The following is a 26451-nucleotide window of genomic DNA, read 5'->3' as shown; positions in this document are numbered from 1 at the left end:
GTCCCCTGGTCCCATTGTCACACAATCATGGGTTCAAGGTCACCGTGTGAACACTTTCCTCACATTAGTGACCACAAATGCTCAGTCCACTCACTCATATGAATGAATACCCCATGGACCATATTAACCATATGCCACTTAAGCATTTTGTTTATTAAAATGTTTTGGTGTTTGTAAGTGTTGAATCAACAATAGTGCATCTGTAGAAATACAAGGCTGAAAAAGACCTCAGTCCCTTTGTCATTAATTCAGAAATTGGCCTTGAATTTATTTCAGACTACATTCTTTCGTTTTAAATGATATTCTCTTCAGGCATAAATTCATTAATCTCCCCAGTTTAATTAAGACAAATATATTCTGTGCTGTCTGGGTTTTACTCTTTAAAATGTGGCCAAAATTTTAATTTTGTTTTAGTGCAACATACAGATAATTACATATTTATCTAATTGTCAGATAATCTCACGTAAAACATATGACAAACAACCAAAATTCAAGGGCACATGCTAGAAGCGAAATTAGGAAATTGGTTAAACAGAATTGGAGAAATTACAAATAAGTTGAATCTATCACATGAGTTTAAATCATATCTAATCATATTTTATTCTTTTTAACTTTCAAACAGAATCAGGTCAAAGGTAATAAGGTGTCACATGATCAATAGTATCTTCAGCCACTACCTATAAATCCATCTTTTAAATAAATAGTCTTTGACCTTAAAGCCAAACCCTAAAAACCATGAACTAATCCTTTACAACAGGCAATAAAAGGTAATTTCCTGATATCAGTCCACTCAAACTGAATACTTCATTCTTCAAATGCATGCATTATACAAAGCAATTAAATGTATATTCTATATTCCTGAAAAATGTTCTTAAATAAAAAAAGGCATTTTAATGGATGGTTCTCAAAATTCACTTATCTGGGACTGATTAATGTCTTTCTAAATAGGATGTTCCAAGATTAACAATGGGAGACTATATCCATACATTCATGGTATTTTAGAGAGCATGAAAAGCACAGAGCACAATATGTACATTAGGAGTATTCATTTATGTATTAATGTTTCCTAGTGAATTCTAAATTCATTTAAGTTCCTGAAATTTCATTAAAGAAGGAAGCAATCAGTGTACCTCACTGCTGGTGACCTCCCTGTCATTAACAATAAATTTGTAATTGACAGCAGAAGACAGCTTTTCAGCCTGCAGCCAGAAACGAACTTGACCTCTCTCAAAGATTTCGTAGGACAGCTCCTTTTTCAGAGGAATCACTAAGAAAGTGAGAAGAAAGGCAGTTCAGCATTAAAGTCATTGGGACCGTCCTTGCAATACAGACACGGTGGAAAAGGGAAGTGTCTGGGCTGTTTGTTAATTATTCAGGCATCTTCTACCAAGAAGTCAGGTAGGTGTGGCAGTTTTCCTCCTGTGCCTGAAACCTCTTGCAACACATGTAATTTACTCTTCAAATAAAAAAAAGATATAAATAACTGAATCAAATTAAAAAACAAAAACTGTATACAGTAACAATCTTCTACAAAACACATACCCCTGCCTCTGCTTTGTTTAGTAAGCAAAACCCCACTAAAAAGGATATAATCAGTTATTTTTACCATAAACATGTTAAAAATACAAATAAGCAGAGTCTGCACTGTAATGGTTATTTATAACCCCTATATCTATATCTATAAAGGTTATTTAATACACTATTTCAGACAATTGTTACAAATGTGCAAATTATCATGTGAGCTTCACAGACACTATAGCACTGAAAAAGAAAGAAAAGTTGTTATGACGCTCACAAGGTTTAAATTATTACAAAATCATCTGTTTTGTTTAGGACAAAAGTGTTCTTTCTTAACAGTCAAAAAAGGACTTTTGTTGGCCATGCCCCAAAATCAAATGATCGTTTAAATGTTTAAAAATCACCTTTTCATTGCACAATAACCTTCTCTAATACAGTATATATCGAGTTTGGTTAACACAAACTGGACATTGCTTTATCATTAGAGCTATTTAAAAAAAAAATAATTCACATTTTTGTTTCTGAAGAGCTAAAATCAATTAAATCCAATTTGTCATATGTACTGAAGAGATTATTAAGTGCTTTTTCATACTATGTGTTTTACGAATCAAGTGCTTGAATTGACATACTGTAAGCTTTCAATACTTTTCAGTAGTTTGGTCAAATCCTAATCAATGGAATGCAGGGATGAAATGCATTAAATGCTCATGTGGCGTAACTTGCTTTGCCGAGGAAATGGTAACCCGACTGTAAAATCAGGCCAACAGGAATGAGCCAGGGAGCTGCTGCAAGAGTGAAGATGGTGGAAGGTGGGGTGTGAGAAAAATGTGCAAAACAGGTGCTGAACAGGAGAAACAATTAAACAAGGGAGAGCAGACGTGGATTATATTAGAATTTGGTCTCCACCAAAACTCACATTCAAAAGCACCACTTGGGGGCTAGCAACTAATTGGATGTTCTTGATGTCTTATAGGTATGTTATAGGTTATCACCTAGGAGCACAGGTGAGATTAAACTGCATTTATATGACTTTTTTTATCCCAATATACACAATATACAAGAATATTCTGTGTAGTGTTGTTTATCTGTGCATGGAACACACAAAACTGTATATATTTATACATTTGCATTTGCATTCCTAATAAAGATTTGAAAATGTAGAAAGGTGGACTCACAAGGGTTTCTTATTTCATGGCTGAGAGCCATCAGTTTTTCCAGCTCTGCAACACAGTAAAGAAAACATTGGAATAAAATAATATCATATCACAATTTTTTGTCACCTACAGGTACACCTTTGAAAATAAAATCTGATATAGACCTAGGCAGTTTCATTCTCTCCAGATATAACAAAAAATCATTTTATTTTTCCACTGAATGAATAAAAACAATTTCTAGAGTAAACTTTCGGATTTTCATTAAATAAGAAAACAAAGCCCCTGAGCAAAGATGAAAAGCAGAGGGATTGCAGAGGAAATAAAATGCTAAATACTTATTCTACGTATTCTGGCACACTGTTCTATTATAAATGGAGCACAATTGGTTTAACACTGTAACATATAGGTATAGTGCACAAACATACTGTATACATACATTGTACAGTATATTGATACACTCGACACAGAAATGTAAACAGAGGGGTCAAATAAGACATTCATAACCTACCCTTCTCCTCCAAGACATAACTTGCAGAAACACCCTCTGTATCAGTGACCGCAACAGAAAAGGTTCCCAGGTCCTCTTTATCTGGATTTTTGAAAACAATCTTAGAGCTGAAAAATAATTTAAAGAGCTTTGTAAGAGGCCTTAGACAATTCAAATGTTATTCTGCACTTTTCTACATCTGCCTACTTACAGTAGATTGGTGTGGAGAAAAAATATGAAATATATACAGTAAATAAAATATATATTCCAGATTTATATAAGATATTTATGTATACTGTACATATGAAGTATTATATATAAATAAATAAAATATATGAAGTATCTGACTATACAGCAAATTGCTATTTCACTGACCAGGTATAGGGGCTTAAACAAAATTCTCAAAATCAGATTTATGAATCTGATTAGGTATGAAAATTGTTTCATCTGGAAAGAAAATAAATAAATCCCATTTCTTTACAAAAATAGGTTGTGATAATATTAAAAATAAATAGAAACAATTTATAAATAGACCCCGCACTCTTGAAATGACAAAGATTAAATTAAATCCTGTATGATGCTTCAAGCTCGTATGATCACAAACTTTACTCCAATTTCATTTTATTCAGTTTTGAAATTTTGAGTTGCTTTTGAGCTCACCATCATAGTAAGAACGTTTACTTAATTCTTACCCTAAACAAAGTATTACACATAAAACAAAAAATCTGTTTTACTTACACATTTGCTTCAGTTTCAATGGAGACTCTTGAAAAGTCAACAATTTCTTCATATGATTTAGACCAGATAAACTGAGAAATGTCTGTCATTTCATTGCACTCAAATTTCAGGTAAATGTTCCCTTCTTCATCTACTCCAGAAGAAACCTCCTTTGTATCTACAATTCATGATAAGCGTAATTAATTAGAATTTAGATAATCGTAATATTTTTCACTGGAACAACATTAATTTATACAAAGCCCGTGAATCACGAGCTTTAAAGCAGTTGTGTTTAACCTGAACACTATGTATTGAACAGCTATGATTGAACAGCCCTGCACCTGGTGTAACTGAAGTTTTCTTCTTTACCAAGAGGTTTAGTAATCTGAAATGTATGTCAGATGTCATTCTCAAGAACACCATTTTATTTTGTTACAAACCTATAAGGAAGTTGTTTGGATGCAGTCTCCTCACAAGCTGCACAAGATTTGTAGTGCAATTTATCAAAATGACATCTGTATTGATATTATTTAACAGTGAACACTAGTGATTTATGTTCAGCAAAGAGTTTGTAAAATGTATTAGTTATTATGCTCTTGATCAGGAACACTTCACTTAATTCAAAATTTGTATTTTGGTTGGATGTATCGCTAATAGTTTCATTGTGAAACATCTCTTTGAGAACCTCCAATGCAGTTAGAGAGAAATGTAAAATTGCTCTAGGGAAAATAAAAAGTAATAAAAAAGGGCAAAACAACATTAGCATATGCGGTACAACATCGACTTTAATGTTTTTTGACTGAATTTATGTTTTTAAAGAAAACTAAGTTGCTGAAATGGATCTAAAACAGAAGAATGTCTAACTATATAAAAATGACTTGGAAAATCTCATTCGGAATTAAATGGGCTTCTCACTCTTCTTAGAAATATTGTTTGTGAAATGAAATTGAACGGAAAAAAAATGAGACAATGTGAAATTTTGTATCAGTAGCAAACAATTATTTCTGTGTGTTTCCTAAATTTATGTGAAAATGCAACCTGTATTCCTAGGGCTAGTTTATCTTCATATACCTGGTCTTGCTTGAACAAACACTGGCTCAGAGACATCTGATGGCTTCCCCATGCCAGCTGCATTCACAGCACGTACCCTGAACATATAGGAGCTGGCTTCTTCCAGATTTGTAACCTTTAAGACAAAAGAAGGTACTCCGCTGCAATTTTGGAAACCTTTAAAATAGTCCCATCATTTACATGTTAGCTATTGTACATAGTAAGCTTAAGGCGTTAACTAAACGTAGTTTATTATATAAAGACGTGAATTGGAAGGGTAAAGTATTTGTCCTGGTTTCTTTACCTTCAGGTAGCAATGGGAAATGGCTTTTTCATTCACTGTAGTCCACACCTCTGACCCCACTGTGCTCATTTCCACATAGTATCCAGTCACTGGACTTTTCCCAGCATACAATGGGGCCTTCCACAGAATAACCAGAGAGGTATTTCTGATCTCACAGAATGACAGATCATAGGAAGGTCCTGATGAAGAAAAGCATGTAAAAAAACATGTGCTCTTTTGAAGCTAAAATCACCACACACACAATGTGTTTGTGTTTTGCATTGCAATCTTCAATATCCATACATGACACACTGTTTAGAAGGTATGAATGCAGCAAAGGGTGTTGAACCCATGTTGACTGACATTTGTAAAAATAAAAATAATTTATTTTACTTCATCATGCTTTCTGCAAACTTTACATCTAAATATTACTTTACAGAAAATGTTCCTAACACCCGCTAACCAGCAATGTCTAATACAGCACCTGGCTCTGGCATAGTCCAGGCTTCACATTTGAAGGGATCACTGGTGTCTGAAGGCAGCCCGACTCCAGCCAGGTTAGAAGCTTGGATTTTAAACTCGTAAATTTTGCTTTCTTGCAGATTTTCAACCTATAATGAGAAGAGAAAAGCCATACCTGTTTAACCTATAAAAACACAATACTACTATTTCTTTCAGGGTAAATTCGTATACACCTCTTCCTTTCAACAGTTAATTCTAAGTCACTTGTTTTAGGTGTATTATTAACAACTCTCTTTCCTCAAGTCCCTCATGTTCTACAGGAAGATGAACTGCCATAACAGCTGCAGATATCATGAGCATTTCTAGTTCTATTAATGGAAGAGTAACTACATAACAAGCTCATTACAATTTTCTACTTGCATTTAAGTTGATTGGTCAAATTCTAATAACAGTGAAATGAGCCAATGAATATAAAGTCGTTTCTTGACATTCGTGAAGGTTTGGTACAGAGAATAGACAAATTCAGATATAATCAACCTCATCCATATGCCATTGCATAATATGCAACAGGATACTGTATAGTACGTATAGTTAAAAGACATAAGTAAACCTTCTTTATATATTAAACATGAATTCCTCCTCTGTGTCCTTCCTGTTTTTTCTTTCTCTGCCTCTGTGATTATTATACACTGTATACACTGTAATGAAACAGGTGAGAGCTGATTGCTGATTGCCTGTTAAGAGCGTTCGTTACAGTATAAACACAAGACCACATTGAGATCAGGGTGCTGGGTAATGGGTACTTGGGCAGGCGGCAAGGCGAGGGTCACTAACGAACTGGATTCGTCTCATGATCCCAGTCTGTTGTGCTACTAATTTCACTACCTTCAGTTCACTTTCATCCTGCTCTGCTCTTTTTCCACACAAGACCCCGTCGACCAGACCGAATCGCGAATAAGCAAATTCGCAGACGTCGAGACCCTACTGTCCTTGATAATTTGGCATTGACTCGTCAGATTGAGAAAATAATCAGAGCTGTCACAACTCTCCACGCTTATGAGAAATGAACCAGGGAAGTAGTTGCAAGGGTGCAGTTGGGGTGGAGGCAGGGAATCTAGAAAAGTTGTGTCCAGAGTTGTAGGCAGCCAGAGAGCATTTATACGAGAGAGGAGGGGAAAGATTAGAATTTAAACCTCTTCCCAAAATTCTATTAAATGACAACATTCAAAAGCACCATTTCCTCCAGGGTCCTGTACTAATGTTGCCAATGCATTATAATCATGCAATTATAAGTGTACCTATAGTACTATTATTTATTAGTTAATTATTATGTATATATGGTATATTGTCTGTAATCTATGTACATTTAAAAATGAATGAAGTACAAATACAAAAATCAATCACACTAAAAAGCAATATGATCAATAAGGCAAAGACGTGAAATGACTTTGCGTCTTGTACCTTGTAAATCCGTTCTTTGATAGGAGCTACATTGGTCTCCCTCCAGTGCAGGTGCGACACCTCACGCTGGTCGATGTAGTAGTCGGTGACTTTGGCGCCCCCAGAATATTTTGGGTGTTTCCATCCCAGAGTCATTGAGTGTCCATCGCAGTACAGGAGAGTAATGCCATAGGGTGGTGAAGGGCTGGCTGTGATGAAGTCGAAAGGCCTCAAGTGAACATTTATATATATGAATACAAATACATCAAATCAAATCGACTGCCCCAAATCTGTCTGTCAGTCTTAAAATAATCAAGACCACATTTATTGTATTTCCATTAATATCCACTGTCTTATAATTGTCCCTATGTTCAATAGAGAGAACCAGATGTTACAGTTGTGCTGATGCTTAAATTGTTTTTCAAGGGAAAGGTGACTACAAGGTAACTGACACTATCCCTAAGAAAGCCATTTATTTGGAACATGGCAGGTGGACCAAACCTTAGCCTTTGCACTTGAGAAAATGCAGAGAGATGTCAGATCCATCTTGAAAAATGGGGCTACCCATAAGTGTGCAGAACTTTAGGACATACAGTGCAGTCCGTAAGTATTAGCACCGTGACACAGCACTTTTTATATGGGAGGACTATGTATAAAAAGGGCTGTGATTCCTATATGGTTCACCCAATATAGACGCAAATGCCCTTGAATTAAAGCTGACATTCTGTAATTTAACCTCATAGTCATTGTTCCATTTCAAATCCAATGTGCTGGAGCACAGAGCCAAAACAACAAAAACAGTGTCACTGTCCAAGCACTGTACAGAAAATCCACAAAGAGCAATGGGAACTTCTGACAATGGAATTTAGAAGCAGCATCCTGAAAGCGAACATTGAGTGAAACCCTCAAAATATTGGTTAAATAAAAAGAATCTTAAGAGGGATACATTTTTAATATAGTTTCATTCAAGACACACTGTGATATTAATTACTGTGTTGTGAGTTTCAATGAGAAAAACTTTGCATTGAGTAAATGACGTTACAAATGATGGTGCTTAACAAATTATATTACTAACATGTGTCCTGTTTTGTACACACCATATGGCACTTCTTCTCCTTGATGAAGTAATCAAAACAATCTTTCTACAGTACTGTATATATCCTGGCAAAAAAATTCAATTTTTTTTACTTTAAATGTCATATTCTTCACTGTTATGCTATATCTTGTAAAAGCAATAACAGAATTTCAGGTGTTTCTAATACTCATAGTGATTTTACTCTTGGGTTAACCAAGAAAACAAATTTCACAATTTTGTGAGCTTCAGTGTTCAGTACAATATACTGTATATGTATTTCCTTTTACTAATTTAGTTACAAAAGGCAATTCAGCTTACACCAATAGTATTTTGAATAAAAAAATCCTTTTTAATATGACAATTTGACCCATGAACCATATGAGGTGATACGAGTCTAAATCCGTAATTGAAAAAGACCATTGGCGGAAAATGTAAAGTATTGATGGAAAGAAATGGCAAAATTGACTGTTAAGTCTTAGGTTTAATGTAACCAGTTGAGTCAATGTCAGCTACTCACATATCTTTAATATTGGATTACCCTGAAGCAAATCAGCCTCTCTAATGCTGTGTACATATCTCTGTTCCATACAGGTACCTGAGATTCAGACACTTACTGAGTGCAGCTTGGACAGAGATGGCAGAAGACTCCTGGGAGTCTTCACTGAATCCCAATTCATTGACAGCTTTCACACGGAAAATGTAGCTCTGTCCAGTTGTCAAACCATGAACCACAAACCTAAGCAAAGAATTAAAACACTTAATGTCCAATATTTGTTTTCTAGTACAAATGGTATGGTAAATAGATTCTTTTTTAAAACATTTTTTCCCCAAAGTTGGCTGTATATCCAAAATAGTGTGGTCATATTTTTTGCCTTGAGTCATGGAAAGAAAAGAATTTGTAGGATTTTGTGTGTCATTATACTGATGGAAATCATCACACTCTTTGTATGTAAAAAATGTACGAAAGGCATAAAACATTACCTCAAGGTAAAGCTTAATGAAAGTTGAACACACTTAATTTTTCAGGAATAATAAATTCTATGTTCCTGAATATTTTCATTATTAAACAGTGCATAAATATTCTGTAATATGTTGTTTGTTTGTTTGTTTGTTTCACATTCATATCTACAGTATATCTATGTGCTTTTGTAGTTGCATTCTTTTGTTGAGAAGCCTTGTTTTGCTCTTTGGAAAGGCTATATTTCATAAAGCATTGATACTGATAAGCTTCTGAAGCTGTTACAATACCTGGTGTGTTTATATGGTTTGTGGTTGCATGGAGCCCACCGCTTTGAGCCTACTAAGCTGGAGTCAATGTAGTAGCCAATCAGGCCAGCTGCTTGTTTAGGAGGGTCCCACTGCACAACCACAGACGTTTTTGTGTTTCTCGTAGCCAGTATACGGCCAGGAGCAGAAGGAACACCTGCAGGAGAAAGAAATGTGACCTGAGACTCTGATATGTGCATGTGATGAAAAAGCATGAACATAACATCTAGAACCATTAAATGCAATAAAAATTAAAAGGACTGCATGAAAAATAGTGTGTGGTTCAAAATTCAAAATATTCAAAATTTTCATTATCCTGTGAAATTGGTTCATAGCCTGTATCTGGGGGACGCCTGTCTACAGCCAATCCTTTAATCACAGCTCAGTGATTTTCGATTTCTATTTGTGACATTTTGAAATTTGCTTTCAGCTCCTATTAAACTGAATGAAATTTGCAAAGGATATCAGTTTCTAAGTTTCAGAACCCACCCCTCATTTGGAGAATAAGCTGAAATATAGACAGACAGAGATCTGCTGATGGAAGAGGTATACTCCTTGTGATGCATGTTCATTCCCAGTTGTGCCTGTTCGCTGTTAGTAAACATGATAAAGAGAGATTGCACAATGCTGAAGTTATTGCATGAATATGCGTGAAGTTGGGGATTTTTCAAACCAAGGATTGAGTGCAGAAACAAGTCAACAACAATTCTAAACAAGCAAGCTTCATAGTCTTAAGTGAGTGCTGGTGATTAAATGTTCTTTTGGAACAAAAACCAGCAAACACAATGGTCCCCCAGGACCAGGGCTGGGAACCACTGTCCTGTTGCATTAACAGACAGGGGAACAGAAACATAACTGTGTACTATTTTTTCATAAATAAACAAGGGCCTCAATCCATTTACACGTCAAATGTGAGCTGTCTTCGATGCACATATTGAGTTAGATAAGGTTTGGCTTAGTTTTCAAGATTATTTCCCAGAGAGGAGTTGATGAACGTACCTTTCTAAAAATGTATCTGTTTTCAGATCATATTTTTCAGTGATTGTGACAGGTGTTGAACACAGTACACAGGAAAACTATTAATACGTACAGTATAAACATACAGTCCTGCCAGAGTAAGAAAGAAGTTTTGTTCTCTAAGACCATTAATCTTTGACCCCTTGTGTCCACACAGAAGCTAGAAGTGCCCAAATATGGAGAAAGTTCTAATCATTTGACATCGTTTATCTCATTTCCAAAGTATTAAATCCAGAAACACACGATGTATGGATGTATAAGGTTTTAAAACATTGGAAAATCCCTCAGTGTAGCAGTGTGTGTACGGTATATTCAATGGTTTCAATATTACAATCATAGAAATGTGATGTTTACAGTGGTATTTCAAACTGTGATGCCTGAACAATTGTATCACAGATGATGCTAGATAAACTTGACATTGGCATTAATGTTATGCTAAGTGAGTGATGATAAGTTACCATGGAGAATGTAACTTGTATGGCGCTCACATCTTTCATTAAAAGGGAATATTTTGCTGTCAGTGAAATTCATGTTATTTGAATGCAGTCTCAGGGGCCCTTTATGTTAATTTGCCACTGAGTGCTTGAGTGTGGTTTCTCCATCTTTCACCTAAAGAAAATAGTCAGACATAATGTTGTTTATGTTTAAAATGTTAAAACAAGCCAGTTCATAACAATTTGCATTACATCTTCCTTAGGCCTAGATAACTCAAACAATGGGATGGGGGCACACTGGTACACCCAATCTAAGCCCCTGCACACACAAGGGATCATGCAAGCTCCACACAGAAAGGAGCTGAAGGCTGGTCACTGGAGCTGTGAGGCAGCAGTGTCGATGACAATGTCAGCCTGTCACCCCAGACATCAAGCTCTGCCTTTATCATTTCCAACTCGTAGGTGAGCCAGATTATTAAGCAGGTGCCTTAGTTGTCCTAAACATTGAAAAGCATCGCTAAAAACACTCAGCAACATGAGAAACAAAGGACTCACTGTGCAGCTCCTCCGTTTGAATGGGTGGAGTGGGCTCTGAGGGCTCACTGGTACCGTGCTTGTTGGCCGAGAGCACGCGGAAGAGATACCGCTTTCCTTCAGCCAGGTCAAACACAGCGTACCGTGGAGATCTCACGGGGATCTGGGTGTTCACCCGCTGCCAGTTTCCCCCATCAACCATGCACTGGAGAAAAACACAGGCATGTTTTCAAAAACAAAAAGTCCAAAGGACATAAAACTAACCCATTACTCAATGACCACCAGAAATTCTCTGTGTAAGGTCTGTGTCAAGCTGACTGGGGTTTTTAAGAAGATACATTTGTGTGACATACAAGTATCGGGGTAGGTGAGCCTCTTCATACCCTTACTGCAGATTTTATCTCCAAGCTATTCCATTGAAAAGCTCGGTAACATCGGCTGTGTGAGCTTTTTGACTGTACACAAGGTCTAGACAAATTGTGTGATCAGAGGGAGCTCCCTCTGCAGTAAGTGTGCTTAAACAAAATCTGGACTGAGTTTTGCAGTAGGAGGAAATAGATTAGGAGGGAAAATGAAAAAGGGAAAACTAGCATTTGAAATAAATGAAAGTGAGTTAGAAAGCACATTGGTGTATTTAAAAACCACCCATCTTCAACCAGTATTTCATATATTAGATACAATCCACTGAGGAAACATGAAAATCGTTTCTAGAACAGGCAACAAAAACAAATAACTTCCAATTGTATCATATCTTTATAGTATATCTCACAGCAATAATTTGCAAAGGGATCTAAGCCATAGACAGGCTCAGCAGTGAAAGATTAGTGTAACAGTATTTTCTATATTTCAGCCTTTTATTTGTTCCAAGTAGGAACAGCTTGAAATATTGCCTTAGCTTTGTATTTCATGACTGTAAGTGCTATGATAATCAGATAAAGCTTAATATAATCAGATATGATGCCATAGATTATGTATAATACTTATGTATAGTATTATAAACTATACAGTATCTTTACAGGCATTACACAGTTCTAACAACGTCCGTAAAACACCCTGAAAGTGAGTGTGTGTATTCTTTCTTTGCACACGGCTAGCACCTGAAGCAGAGTGTGCTTTACTGAAGGGGCTCCTGCAAATCGAGTGTTAAAGATAATTGCGTAACACCTTCTCAATGTAGTACATCAGGGGTTCCCGGCCACGAGGAACTGGAGGGTCCCAGCTGAGCACAATATATGTTCTGTTTGTCTCTGCAGCATGTACATTGGTGGGAACTCCTGGGATCTTTACGTCACCTGTACATGTAGTGAAGCACAGAATATTATTACAGCATTCGACTTCAGAGCAGTTATTGTAATAACAAAGACCTTAACTTCCTAGATATTTTTTCTTTGGTTTGAAGGTTAAGCACTGCACATGTTCCGTATCTGGAGAACGGTTTGTATATCTGCTAAGCCATGAAGCCCCGGCAACAAATTACCTCCAGGAAATTAATTTATTTCAATATAAAAAACCCCACAGATGGTTGCAAGTTAGCCTTCTGATGAGATCCTCATCAAAAACTAATCAGCACCCCCTCAGATGAAGCCTAATTATAGCCTCCGTAATGACTGCTAATTATTGAGAAAAAAAAATTATTCTACTATTCTGCAGCATAAATGGCAAGGAAATTTGCTGCAGAAGATATGTATGAGTTATAAAATGGTATCCGAAACAGCTGGCAGAAAGCCCAAAGATTTCAAACCAATTCCAACGGAATTTATGTTTACTGCTGTGCAAGCTATTCAAGAAATAGTCATGAGCAATTCAACCAGGAGCTGCAGTTGCATGAGTGATCACCGCAAGGATTGTCTTCAGGATTACACTATTCTAAACCAGCATAGGCTGGAGCTCATCACAGCAAATAACGCACAATATGTATGTTATGGAAACGGAGTAAATAGACATAAATGTAATCATTTATTTTGTTGTTGTTTTCAATTCAGCCTCCAGAATGAGGTCCCACATCACTTTCATTGAGATGTATAATCAGTTATCCAACAATGATAGAGTTGAAATGTTGATAATCCTCTTAAAAAGTGCATGTTTTTGTTTCTCTATGCAGGTATTAAGAAATATATCTCACAATTGTAACAGATCCCAAACCTCAAAATACTCTCCAAACAATTGTGTTTGGAGTTGCAAATGTACCCGATGTATAATCTATTCGGTGCAATTGTGCACTTAGCAAATCTGTAGAAAAGAGTGGTTTACATTACCTTCCAGGTCATCCTGATGGATCACAATTTGCTTCCCTCTCTCCAGGTGAATAACTGTTTAAACAAAGAAAAACACAGTAGGTTTAATGCACACTCACTGAGCAAAACAGGAATCAAGAAATATAAAGCAGTGAGGATTGCAAATGCACCACTGCTTCCCTGGAAGAGTGTAAATATGTGGCTCTAATAGTTTGTCCACTGTAGTATAGTGTAGATATTCATCTTTCCCATCTATTTTCTAACCACATTATCCAATTCAGGGTTGCAGGGGAGCCAAAGCCTACACAGGCAAGAAATGGGCGTAAGACAGGACACATGCTGGACAGGATGTCAGTCTATCACAGTGCACACACACACACCAGGGCCAATTTTCCCAGAAGCCAATTAACCCACCCGCAGTTCTTCGGACTGTGGGAGAGAACCGGAGCACCCGGAGGAAACCCACATAAACACGGGGAGAACATACAAACTCCACGCAGACAGCACCCCAGGTCCAGAATTGAACCCAGAGCCCCAGCATTAAGAGGCAACAAGGCTGAGCATTGTGCCACCATGACACCACTTAGATATTAATCTGATATATAAAGATTTAAAGACAACCTTGATCAATGACTATTTACCATGTAGTCGTTCAAGGTCAGCAGGGTCTAGGGCTGCAATGGCATCAGACACCCTGGAGGGCCTACTGACCCCTGTCTTGTTCACTGCCCGCACACGGAAGATATAGGAGTGTCCCTCAAACAGACCATGTACAGGGTATATACAGATCTTAATGGGTGAATCATTGCATTGAACCCAGTTATTAGTCCCAACCTCACACCTGTAATGGACAAAAAAGGAAAAAAAATAAGAAGATCGAAAAATAAATCATTTTAAATTATGTTAAAGATTCAATAATTATCCTGGAATTACAGAAAACCTGTATAGCTGTGTCTGTGCAGTAGGCAAGATGAATAAACATTTTTCAAACAATATATTTTAGAATTTACAGTATCTCAGTTCAAGCTTCTTCTTCTACCTCAAATGTTAGTGTTAATTTTGCTCCAAGTCACTTTTCTTCTGTATTTAAGTAACTGTTTTATGAAGGTTTTATTTTTTGTCTTTTTTTGCTGCTATGTTTTGTTTTCTATTGAATTTCATGTTTTGTTCTGTTCCCATTTCTCAACACCCTCAGTTATTTGTGACAGGAAAATGGCTAAAAAAATAACCTGTCTACAAAATATCCAATAACGGGGCTCTCGCTGGTAATGTTGGGAGGTTTCCAGGACACGATGACATAATCTCTGTTGGCATCGTGGATTGTAATGTCCATAGGGGCTCCGGGAGCACCGGCTACAGTAGCGGGAGCATCTGTAACACAGAATAACAAGCCAGTGTCATTGCAGCTCCAGTTGTGTTCTGCAGTGGCATTTCACGCTTGGATTTTTAAGGAAACTTGTTTAAACCATTTTACGCATAGATTAATGCAAGCTGCTTGATTAAAAAAAGCACCTCAGAATGTCTAGATTTTGCATTTATGGTCATCAGCTGAAAAGATTATCATAGAAACATATCTATACTTAAAGAGAAGGCAAAGAAGCTTCATAATTTATTTGCACCTTTTCTATAAACATTACAATTAGCTTATTTCAAAGTATTTCTTTGGTAAGCCAAAAGGTTTCTTTCTGAAATAAATAAATGAATGAATGTAAATAATTAGTTTAGTCAGCATGGACTGCTAAGAATATATACAGTATACAGTATATTTACTTAGTTTGCAAAAGCAAAATGTAGTTTTCTACCTGATACAAAGACATATGCCCTGTGCTCAGAAGTGCCCCCTCTGGTCACCATGCGCAGGGTGTAGAGACCTTCATCATCCTTGTTAAGGTGTGTCAGAGTCAGTCTAGCTGACCCTCCTCCACACTCCATTTGAGCCCATTGGGATTCCTTAATACGGACATCTGGAACACAAACACCATCAACTTTAGAGATGAAGTAAGTGCATCTGAACATGGCCATGAGTAACAAGGGGTGTGCAATAGACCAAGTACTCAATGTTTCATTTCAGAAACACCATTTTAGGTGATTTAAATTAATGAATTACAAATCAATCGGAGAGCGAATTTCAATTAGCATTTCATCTGCTTTTCTTTTGTTTTTGTTTTACATCTGAAAATAGAACATATCATTCGCTCTGTGTGTTTATTCCATTAGTTCTACAAAAATAAAATAATGTTCCCCATCCTAGGTTGATTAAATTTGTTTGTGAAGGCCCAACACCATAGGCACAGCATCTGAAAAGGCATACTACATTTTTCTCACATTGTTTTATTAAAATGTATTATCACACACTAGTCAGCAGATATCTGGATGTAAAACTCTTCTGACATTTTCTTAAGTAAAACTTGAAAGACAGTAGCTGGACTAGGTGATACACTACATTTTCAGAACGGGAACTTTTTTTTTCACTTCCTATTCTGTATATAAATATTATTGATTATATATTACTGTATATCATCATATTATACATATCACATACAATATTACATAGCTGGGCTACCATTATTTACATTTAAATTTACTTCTATATTACTATATTTCTGTTTCTTCATGTTTAAAATTAATGTTTTTTATTTAGTACAAATTTTTGCAGGTCTGAGAGAATTGCACCTGTCATATGTTGTATTATTAGCTGATTATGTGCTAAACTGTTAATGCACTTATTGTGGCTGTACAACAGTCTCTTTACCAGTACTGCTGGAGTGCATGACAAAAGCTAGATTTATGCTACAGTGAAAAAAATACCAGCTCTTAATCAGGGGCTACATTACAAAAGCAAGAGCCATGCGATTGATTCACTTGAAAGTGTACAGAGCCACAGAGAAACCAATGAGAGCCTCCCACTGCTGAGCTTCACCCTTCAGGGATCTGCAGTGCAATTTTGTTCATGTAGTGTTTTCACAGTGAGGAATTGTTTTGATTTTCCCCTACCTTACACAGATGCTGACAGTATGGGATTAACTGCTAAAAATGGTAATTGGGTTACGTGTCTAATTAGCAGGTTGTTGTACCGTATACTCACATTACTTTGTCTGTCTTCCTTGTGGTTTATAATCAATTAGGCATGGGAAATGACAGGCCTTGATCAATTTTAGACTAGTTTAAATGAGGAGCTTTTGTTGCAATTTAAGGGAATAAAAAAAGAATGGAGAACATCACAAAAAATAACTGTCCAGCAGGCTAAGAACAGCAAGGAAAGGAGTGTCCTGTAGGGTCTTTGAGAAAAACTGAAAAGTCAGTTTAACTGAAGTAAATCAGGGCTGCTGTCTTATAATCAGTGCATCAGGGAAAAGGTGACACTTTTTATAAATGCAGTACAGGAAACAATGCACATATTCAACCTGACAGATTTAGTTCTGCAACAGACACAAAAAACAGAACAAAGTCTTTGCTTAATTAATTCTGGTTGTGTTATAGATTTTTATGAAGAACCTATTGTGGTCTTATAATGAGACGATCCAGACATAAAAAAATTTTCTCTGGGGAGCACCAATCTCTCATTCCGGCCAAACAACCACTTTAATACATTCAAAGCTGGGACACTGTTCAATGAGCACAATTATTGGAATTCCTTACCATCTCTGTACCACTGGGCTTCAGGCTGCAGGTTGGCCAGGTCAGGTGCAATGACCATCTTACAAACCAAGCTCATTGTTTCTCCTTCAATCCCAAAGGTTACATCAAACTTTTCCACGAAGCTGATGTCTATCTTAGTGTACTCAATCTCAGGCATCATGGGGACTTCCCAGATTAAAGCAACAAAACATAAATTCTTTGTTATATTTAAAATACTTTACATTATTAGATTGAACATGAAAAAAGACAATGATTGCTTGCTCCAGTATTTACTGAAATACATTTTAATAATAATAATTATTATAACAATAACAACAACACTAATAATAATTAATCTAAGAAAAAGCCTGTTATGAGCACTTCTCAATAGTTATACATATGGACACTTCTAGATTTAATTGTAAGCTTACACTACTAAAACCAGGAGCACATACTGTACAATACAGTCAGTGTGACCAGCACAGACCAGTGCAACAATGGAAAATACAGAACTTTTGGTTTCACACACCAGCTTGTTTTTCTGCTGTCTTACAGAAGACATTACATTAGAAATCCAAATGGGGTACGTAATTACCTAACCTTTGCATAATTTAACACCACTAAAGTTGGGTTATAAATTTCCCTTTCAGTCTTTATAGAATCAAGCTTGTACAATCTGGGATAAAATGCCTACTTTACACAATTATGCAAGATTACACAAGTATTACACAAGAGACCCTCAAGGTCATTAAACTAATGCCCCTGGGTTCCAATCCGTGGCAAAAGCACACAGTGTGGAAAACAAACCTAATTAAAGCAATAAATAGCCATGAAGATTTATATTATAAATATATCAGTATACAAGCAGCTCTTGTAAAATACAGCATAATTCATTTTTGTTAATTGCTTTTTATCTTTATGTATTGCATCTTAAAATGATAATCAAACTCTAATCATCTACTAAGTTTATAATAAATAAAATATATGTATAGAATATTAGAATATTTTTATTACTTTATTACTTTTCTTCTGTTTACTCCTCTGTTTTATTAGCTATCTACATCACTGCTACTGTATATAGAGCATCTGTTTTAATTAAGAAGATTTCCTTTCCTTTTAACATTTTTTCTGAATTGTTATTAAATCATTAAAATGTTATTAATAATTTCCTCCTTGAATGTTCAAGATTCTCTCTTACAATGTAAGCAATGGTGCCTTTCTTTTTCAATGATTGTCCACTCATTAGGCTCATGCTTAAAAAAATGTATATTACTGTAATTTGAACAGCCAACTGGGTACGTATAAAAGTAAAGTTTAATATCTGTGGTACCATCCTCAGTGGTGCTAATATTCTTCACAATAAAAGTGAAGAAAAGTGAATTTCTGAAGTAATTTTAATGAAGCTCAAGGAAGCTGATACTTGCAGCTAAGGCCCAGATATTGTGTCTAGATTGTTTACAGGGGTGTTCAGTGGGTTCACAAAGAACATATACATTATTTTCATTTTTATTTATTTAAGCCTACATAGGATTTTAAGCATATAGATTGTAAAATCAAAGAAAAAAACTTTACATCACCATTTCTAAATATTTCAAACATCCTCAACAGAAATTGGCATCATTATGATTACTAGTTAGCTGAGCATTCAACGTTAAATTGACAAGTCATTTTGATCCACTTCCTTTCCAGTGGCAAGGAAGCAAGTCATTTGCTTCATTTACTGTACATGTTTAAAGGGCTAAAGTGGCCAGATTAGCTCCTCTCATTTGTAACCTGTCTTGTGTTGTGTCTAACCTAATGCTACCCAGTGGTTATCGTCATCATGGTCTGAATGAGAGAAAGATCCAGCTGTTCACTGCTTGTCATCTAATCTAGGACCAGCCCTGAGAGAGACACACCGCCACTGAGCTGCACAGTACTCACTCTGAAGAGGGAGCAACACTGAGTGGTAAGGTTCCTCCTCCCCTCTGTACCCTGTGAGACAGAGGAGATCGATCAGCACAAATCCACAGCAGTCCCTGGCCCACTGAACATGGCCGTGTGGAGGAAAGACTTACTCTTGACAATCACTGCTGCCGTGGAGGTGGCCTGACCATGGGCGTTCGTGGCCACAGCTGTGTACTGAGCAGTGTCATGAATATCACACCTGGACAAAAGGCAAAACACATGCAGAGTAACTCATTCATTACCTGAAAATGAAAGTATTACAAGGACAGGGACAGAACAGTTCGTCTGGAAAGAGGAGCCAAGTTGCACCACACTAGAACTGCCTGTCAGCTGTTACCACTTTTAAGGCTGAATTGTCCTATATATTTAATCCTCAAATGAATGAAGATTCTCCTCAAGATTGCAATAATCATTTCCCATTTCCGATTTTGTCTCTTATACGGTACTGTTATGTTATTCGTGACTCAGTTCTCGATATAAGATTTCTTCCCAGACGGTCTCCCCTCCTTTGAGACTCTGTTCTTAGTTAAGAGGATAAAGTGTTGTAATTTAAGGATTTTTAACTTTGTGACTTATATCCCAATGAAAAGGTGTAGCTCCATTTACAAATGCAGGAATTATGAGAGAAGATTCTTTGTTAAACCAGAAATAATCAAAAACACACACCATATATTTTGGGTGGGTGACTAGTGGTTTTGGATATAGAAGTGGAATTCTGGAATTTGGGGATTTGTATGGAAGATACAGTAATACTGTCACTAGAAGACTTTACCAAAATACTGTTTGAGCTTATTATTTCATACTGTACATATATTTTGGGAATTCATCTAGGACATGGTTATATTTTAAAATGAACTAAAACAAACATGGGCTGAATAATGCCTACTGCCCTGCTGTTCCTGCTAGAGCACTGAGATCTGATTCATCCGCTCAATGGCTGCAATCACTGTTCTCTGCACTATTTGCCAATAGCGGAACAACCTTCTGTACAGAACAGTCAGAGATGTGGACTCACTCGCTATCTTCCGGAAGAAACTGGAAACTCCGGCCTTTAGGATGTACCTGACCCCAGAGACCCCTGACTGACCCCCACTTACTGACTACACTCTTATGTTACTACTTCCTGCTTCCTGTCTGCCAAGCAGCACTGAGACTCGTTAGCCCTGTGCAGCATTCTAGAGCTTAATTAATGCCGCTCTTACTGTTTTCTGTGGTTTTATTGGTGTTTTAAACTACTGTTATATGCACTCTTTGCATCTCAAACGGAAGCAATTGTACAGTACGTTGCTTTGGATAAAAGCATCTGCCAAATTAATGAAGGTAAACATACTAGCCAATTAAAAAGACGATGGTGACCTTGTGAGGGCACTGTGCTTGCAAGCCTCTCTCATGCATTATAAACCTACTCTGCACTGGAGACCCAAGTGTGAATGGCAGCAATCTAGAGCTGTGAGAAGAGCACAGACAAGAATGTGTGGAAGAAATGTGACCTTCCCCCTTAAACCTACTATTTTAGGGCATGTCTGACTCCCTCATAGCCCTGCAGACTTAAAATTCAAGATTTTGCTGTGGATCTCAAAAACGCTTCCCATCAAATTCAGTGTTCTCCAGCAGGACTGTGGCGTTTGTGTTTGTCAAATCTCCAAATGCCAAATAAAAAAGGTAAGGTCAAGGACTTGCATGGCAAAGCTGCTCCTAACTTCAGACTTGATTTTCCAGCTGACCCACTGACAGAGTGACAGCCAAGAGATTCCAAACTGCTTTAAGGAGGAGACGGATCAGATGACGTGCAGCTCAGCAGTTTGGTATGAACAGCTGAGGCGTCTTGAATGCAAAGGTCGAATGGAAGCCATTTTCTGTACTAAATTGGAGAAGATCACTTCTTACCAAACCCTTCATAAGCCCTGCCCTGATATTCCTTAAAGGAAAGATTTCCATTGAAGCCTCTACATTTTACTTTGAAAGAGAATATCAAAAGCGATTTCTTCTGAGAGTGCCAAATTCACATTTAGCAGGTGCTTTGCACGACTAAATTGAACATAGAGCCCTCTTAAGAACGTACGTAGCTCTTTCCACCCCAAAGCTCTTTACATATAGGAACATCATCATCCCCCATTGAAGTGCAGCACCCACTGCATCACACACGGCAAGCACTGCGAGTGGCTGGAGCAATGGTTACAGTTCTGGCCCGCTAAGTGCAAGGCTCTGGGTTCAAATCCTGGGAAAGGAATAGTGTTGTATCAATAGGTTCAAAAGTAAATCACTCTGGATAAAGGTGCTGGACAGATGAATTTGTCATGTTATGTGCCGGCTGCACACCAGATAATGTGGAGAACTAAGAAATTGCTTTACCAGTTGAATTAAGGGCGAACCTCAGACGGAGCACAGTGGGAGCTGTAATGGTCAAGTAGCCAGATCTTTAGTGTAACATCTCATCTGAAGGATCGCAGCTCCCACGGCCCAGTCCTTGGTCACCACACTGGGCACTCATTTTTTACATTTCTGGTCTAGACAGAAGAGGGCCTTAAAGTTTTAAACTTCTTTCTTACATTACCTTAAATTCTTACTTAAATTAAATTCCAAACTCCAGATCAGTGGACATTGCTCAAAATTTGAAGAACTTGCAAACTGAGAAGTTTTTTTCCCTAAACAAGGGTCAGATTGAGTACAACACTTTCACTGAGAAAAGCCTCAGGCTTGAATTCATAGATTTTTTTTAATATGTGCAGTATAATACATAGCTTTCGATATGTCAAATGCCAGACTGCCTCTATAACAACAGCCAGATCCCTAATTACATAAGCTGGCTATAATTCAGGACATAAACTGAAACATCAACTTTAAAGACATCTCTGCAATTGAATGTGCAAAAATGTATTTGAAATAATATGTGACTTTTTCTATCATTTGTTTATTGTTATTTATATATACTCTACTTGTTTAGGCTTCCTAATGAATACTGCCATCATGACTCTCTGAGGCTTTTCTTCAATGTTTTCCCCGCTAGCTAACTGATCCTGCAGAAACAATGCCATTGAAAAAAGGCCTTTCCAAGCTTACTGAAAATAAACATCACAACGACATGAGCAATTGTTATGCTATTATAATGCCAATTTTTAAAAAAAAACAGCCTATTGAAAAATACTACCATGCTGCTAAATTGCTTCCATTTACTGGCAATCTGTTTTTCTTTAGAAATTTAACTTGCCAAGATAGCTAAATAGCAAGGCAAACAGCAACAGCACAATTTGCAACAAGAAAGTAAAAATTCCTGTGTGAGAAAATACTGCTTTTTGTGCCTTCATCATAGGTGGAAGAGATTTTGAAAAATGAGATGTAAGAGTAAACCTTTCAGTAAGCATGTAGTCCTCATATCTTCCTATCTATCTTAATTGCTTAAGAAAAGCGATGTCCGTTAAGCTATTCAGTATATTATAAGATGGTGTATTGACAGTATTTCTGCCAATGAAAAGAATACATGATAAATATTTATCATGGTATAGCAGATCTATCACATTTAGGTTTCCACTACTGCAATGGAGTGCTACTTTTGTTTTGTTTTTTGTTTTTTTTGTAAATTGCTTTTTTTGTAAAAGGGATTATTATACCTAGTTATACTGTAGGTGCCTGTATTATACATAACTAAGGGGCCTAAGTGGTGTTATCAAAAGAATTATCCCACACACAGTGCTTTCAAACACCTTGGAAATGGAAAGCATTTGCCCACTGCTGAGAGAGTTATTTCCATGTGACTGAAAAGGGGCCAATTACTTCTCAAGGGTTTCCATAAACAAAAGTAATATAAGTGTCAGAAGGAGCTGAGAATGAAATAAATTCATTGATGATGAATCAGCAAGGCAGCACAACTTACTTAACAGCTCTATGACTTACAGTGTAATATGTAATTAAAGCCATAGGACACTGGTCAAACAGAGAAAATCTCTTAATTCTATGAAGTGGGTGCACTTACAACACACACACAAACTATTCAATGAAATAAATATCTATAATATGAAGCCAGATATACAGCATGTAAATTAATTGTCTTTTATGTTTCAATAAAGATGTGATTTGTGTTTTAAACCCGTGTGAGACAATATGATATACAATAGAGCTCTAAACAATTTGTGGGCACAGCTAAATAGTAAGTAAGCACATTTTATATTATCCAGTCATTTCCTAACCACTCTGTCCCATACAGGGCTGCTGTCCTGGCAAACAACTTGCACAGTGCAGGATACACTCTGGATGGGATGCTTCTCCATCAAAGCATCGTATTGTATTATATTATATGTTGTTCATTTGTCTGCACATCAGTCCACCTTTAGCAACTGAGACTGGACATGATCAAGCCTCTCAAGTTGTGATATCGTGTGACCAGTCCCAACACTAACAAACAGCAAAAAAGCAAGATGAGAAACAGTATTTGTAAGGTCTCAATTTATCTTCTAATATATTATTGAGCTGGCAGCTCCAGTATGTCATTTTATTTGAACCTAGGAACAGACAACTAGGTCAACTAGACCTTTCCTAATTTTCTGTATCTGTTTCATGCCTTTTAAAAATTCAGCACACTGTTACTACTGTCACTATAGTCTAATTGTACAATTCTTTGCCAAAATTTAAGTCAAGGCTTGAATATTGTGTGCATGATGCATCAGACAACATACATACCCTCCCTTTTTGTATGGCTTCACTAGTAAAAGAAAGGAATTCAGCTGCAGTCAACTTATGTAACAACTTCCTCATTATGTATAGTATGCATTTTTTTCAGAGGAGAAAGCTAATCCTCAGGAGTGCAAACATTTTCCTGGGATCAAAGCAAAAAAGATCTAATAATACTGTCTCTAGTTAATACATGTTGTTTCCAAACCTCTTCAATAATTATGAAAAAAGTAACTGTATTCAGAGAAACTAGCATATTGATTTCTTTAAGTTGATTTATCAGGAATGAGTACATTCTCCCCAGTATTACAATTTTAGGAAAAGTTCATCTCATCACAATTAGATAATGCCCTCTTTAATGCCTGTGGTATATTACAAATGACAGTAGTTTGACAACTTCATAAGAAATTCAAAGATGATTGTTCTTTAGGAGTATTCAAAGCCAAACATTAATTTTCAAACAACAGTGTTGCCTACCTGTGAATTTCCAGGCTGTGCACTCCATATTTGCTGTCAATTCTGTATTTTCCCATCATACTAATTGGATCAAGGATGACATCATCTTTAAACCTGAAAAACACAAACACCAAGTCGATCACGGGATATTGGCACAACAGGCATCACAGTGTCAGTAACTGTCCATTGCATTCAACTTGTGAACAAAAGTTATATTCATGCATTTTCTTTCAGAATTAGGATCACCTAGAGCAACAGTTCAACGTCTTCACTTCCATTGGATGATTCAGAGTTTCAGTCACATGCAGTAGTACAGACTGGCAAGGCAGCAGGGGAGTAGAAAATATGACCTTGCACATCTTAGTTCCTATCAAAGCAGGAAAGTGGATTTCCATGAATTCAGATTCTAATGGATTTCACCAAAGTAACTACTGAACCAACCCTGATCGAAACCTTTGCTTGTTACAGAGATTAAATTACTGTGCATTACTCTGTGTATATTGTATTCATGTCAGGTGTTTCAGTTTAGTAACAATTCAAAAAGAAATCCGAAGACTGCATTGTCTTATTTTTGCTTTCCTTATAGTAAGTTAGGAAGATGTGACTAAAATTGTAGCAACCTTGAACCTTTTACATACATTTTTGGATCAGTTCTCCTTCTTTAATTCAGTGTGTTATCTTACAGCTTTTTTATCAAGCTTATACAATATAATTTAAATGGCTTAGATAGATGTATTGTAGACAGATCCTTTACTGAGCACTGCAGCTGATGTGACATGTACTATAATGTATGAATTGGTTGAAAGGATAAAAGAAATACTAAACAAAAGTAAAGAAACGAAAATGAAAACAGTCTTACCATTTCACAACGGGGGAGGGGTAGCCCTCGACAGTGCAGAACAGCCTCACTGGACTCATCTCCCACACCGTGTGAGACCTGAGTCTTACAAGAAAATCGGGACCACGGACCATGGACTGCTCATGGATATACCTCTCAGCTGCCATCCTTTCCTCAACCTGTTGGGAGACAATGCACACCCGTTAGAAGACACACCGGGGAACTACGCAGTACTGAAAAGAACATGAAAATCCTGCTTCTTAGCGCACTGTGTGAAAAGCTACAGTAAAAATGAATGACCTGTTAGCTGGTCATATTTGAATTAGTCTAATATGTAAGTGTTGTTTAGGACAGCTCTAAAAGCAAAACATCACTGAATTTGGAACTGTTGTGCTTAGTGGTTCATTAGTGGACAGCATGGTGGTGCAGTGGTTAGCGTTGCTGCCTCTTAGCTCTGGGGCCATGAGTTTGATTCTGGACCTGGGATGCTGTCTGCATACGGTTTGTATGTTCTCCCCATGCTTGTGTGGGTTTCCTCCCACAGACCAAAGACATACTGTATGGGTGGGTTAACTGGCTATGGGGAAAATTGGCCCTGGTGTGACTGTGTGCTTGTCTGTGTCTCTGTGTGTCTGGTGACGGACTTGCACCACATCCAGGGTGTACCCTGCATTGCTTGCCGAGATAGGCTCTGGTTTTACACACAACCCTGAATTGGATAAAGCAGTTAAAAAATGGATGGATTTTTTTTTAACTTACAACTTCTTTAGCAGTAAACTTTGCAATTTACCATTCTTTGAACAGCGAGCTTGTCCACTTGCTCTCTAGTGGCTTGTCGAGCCCTGTGGACCTCGCCCTCCAAAAGAGCCAGGTCATTGCCAAAATGGACAACTCTGCGCTGATACTCCTCCTGCTCCTCTGCAGATCTGAATTCGTCAGTAACAGAGTAGATGTGTTATTGTCTTGGCAGATGAAGTGGCGCCAGCAAAACAAGCACAGGAGTAGAAAAGTCAAATGTTTCAGCTTTTGTTATACGACACCAACATGAAACTTCGTTTACTGTCTCATCTGTATATAATATTGAAACATGTACTCCATCTAGCTAAGAGACTAATAAAGGAAGATCTTGACATGATCTTGTATGTCAAATTAAATTGCAATTTAACTCAAAGAGCAATGTTGTATTTGTATAAGTGTGAAGACTAATTGTGTGCCTTCATGTAAAAAAAAGTAGTTGGGTATTTGGAACAGACTGA

General features: G+C 37.0%; 1 protein-coding gene across 2 annotated transcripts in view; it reads right to left on the bottom strand.

Annotated features, from left to right (window-relative positions):
* myom2b (myomesin 2b) overlaps positions 1–26451 on the bottom strand; it is a 43584-nt gene that overhangs the window by 9035 nt on the left and 8098 nt on the right. For both annotated transcript variants that reach the window (XM_088933621.1, XM_088933622.1), the window contains 22 exons: positions 25986–26121; positions 25217–25374; positions 24379–24471; positions 19347–19435; positions 19213–19263; positions 17311–17475; positions 15474–15635; positions 14901–15042; positions 14313–14512; positions 13693–13746; positions 12602–12729; positions 11459–11642; positions 9435–9609; positions 8801–8922; positions 7133–7320; positions 5694–5820; positions 5231–5409; positions 4948–5062; positions 3898–4054; positions 3181–3287; positions 2694–2738; positions 1131–1267 (listed from right to left, as the gene is read on the bottom strand). In XM_088933621.1, the coding sequence (XP_088789747.1) occupies positions 1131–1267; positions 2694–2738; positions 3181–3287; positions 3898–4054; positions 4948–5062; positions 5231–5409; positions 5694–5820; positions 7133–7320; positions 8801–8922; positions 9435–9609; positions 11459–11642; positions 12602–12729; positions 13693–13746; positions 14313–14512; positions 14901–15042; positions 15474–15635; positions 17311–17475; positions 19213–19263; positions 19347–19435; positions 24379–24471; positions 25217–25374; positions 25986–26121 (2914 nt within the window). The remainder of the gene's footprint in view (positions 1–1130; positions 1268–2693; positions 2739–3180; positions 3288–3897; positions 4055–4947; positions 5063–5230; positions 5410–5693; positions 5821–7132; positions 7321–8800; positions 8923–9434; positions 9610–11458; positions 11643–12601; positions 12730–13692; positions 13747–14312; positions 14513–14900; positions 15043–15473; positions 15636–17310; positions 17476–19212; positions 19264–19346; positions 19436–24378; positions 24472–25216; positions 25375–25985; positions 26122–26451) is intronic.

This window comes from Atractosteus spatula, chromosome 15 (genome assembly GCF_055471065.1).
Source record: "Atractosteus spatula isolate fAtrSpa1 chromosome 15, fAtrSpa1.hap1, whole genome shotgun sequence".
In the NCBI taxonomy this organism is placed as follows: domain Eukaryota; kingdom Metazoa; phylum Chordata; class Actinopteri; order Semionotiformes; family Lepisosteidae; genus Atractosteus; species Atractosteus spatula.
Note: the sequence above shows the minus strand (reverse complement) of the source record. Positions and strands in the feature narration are given on the sequence as shown.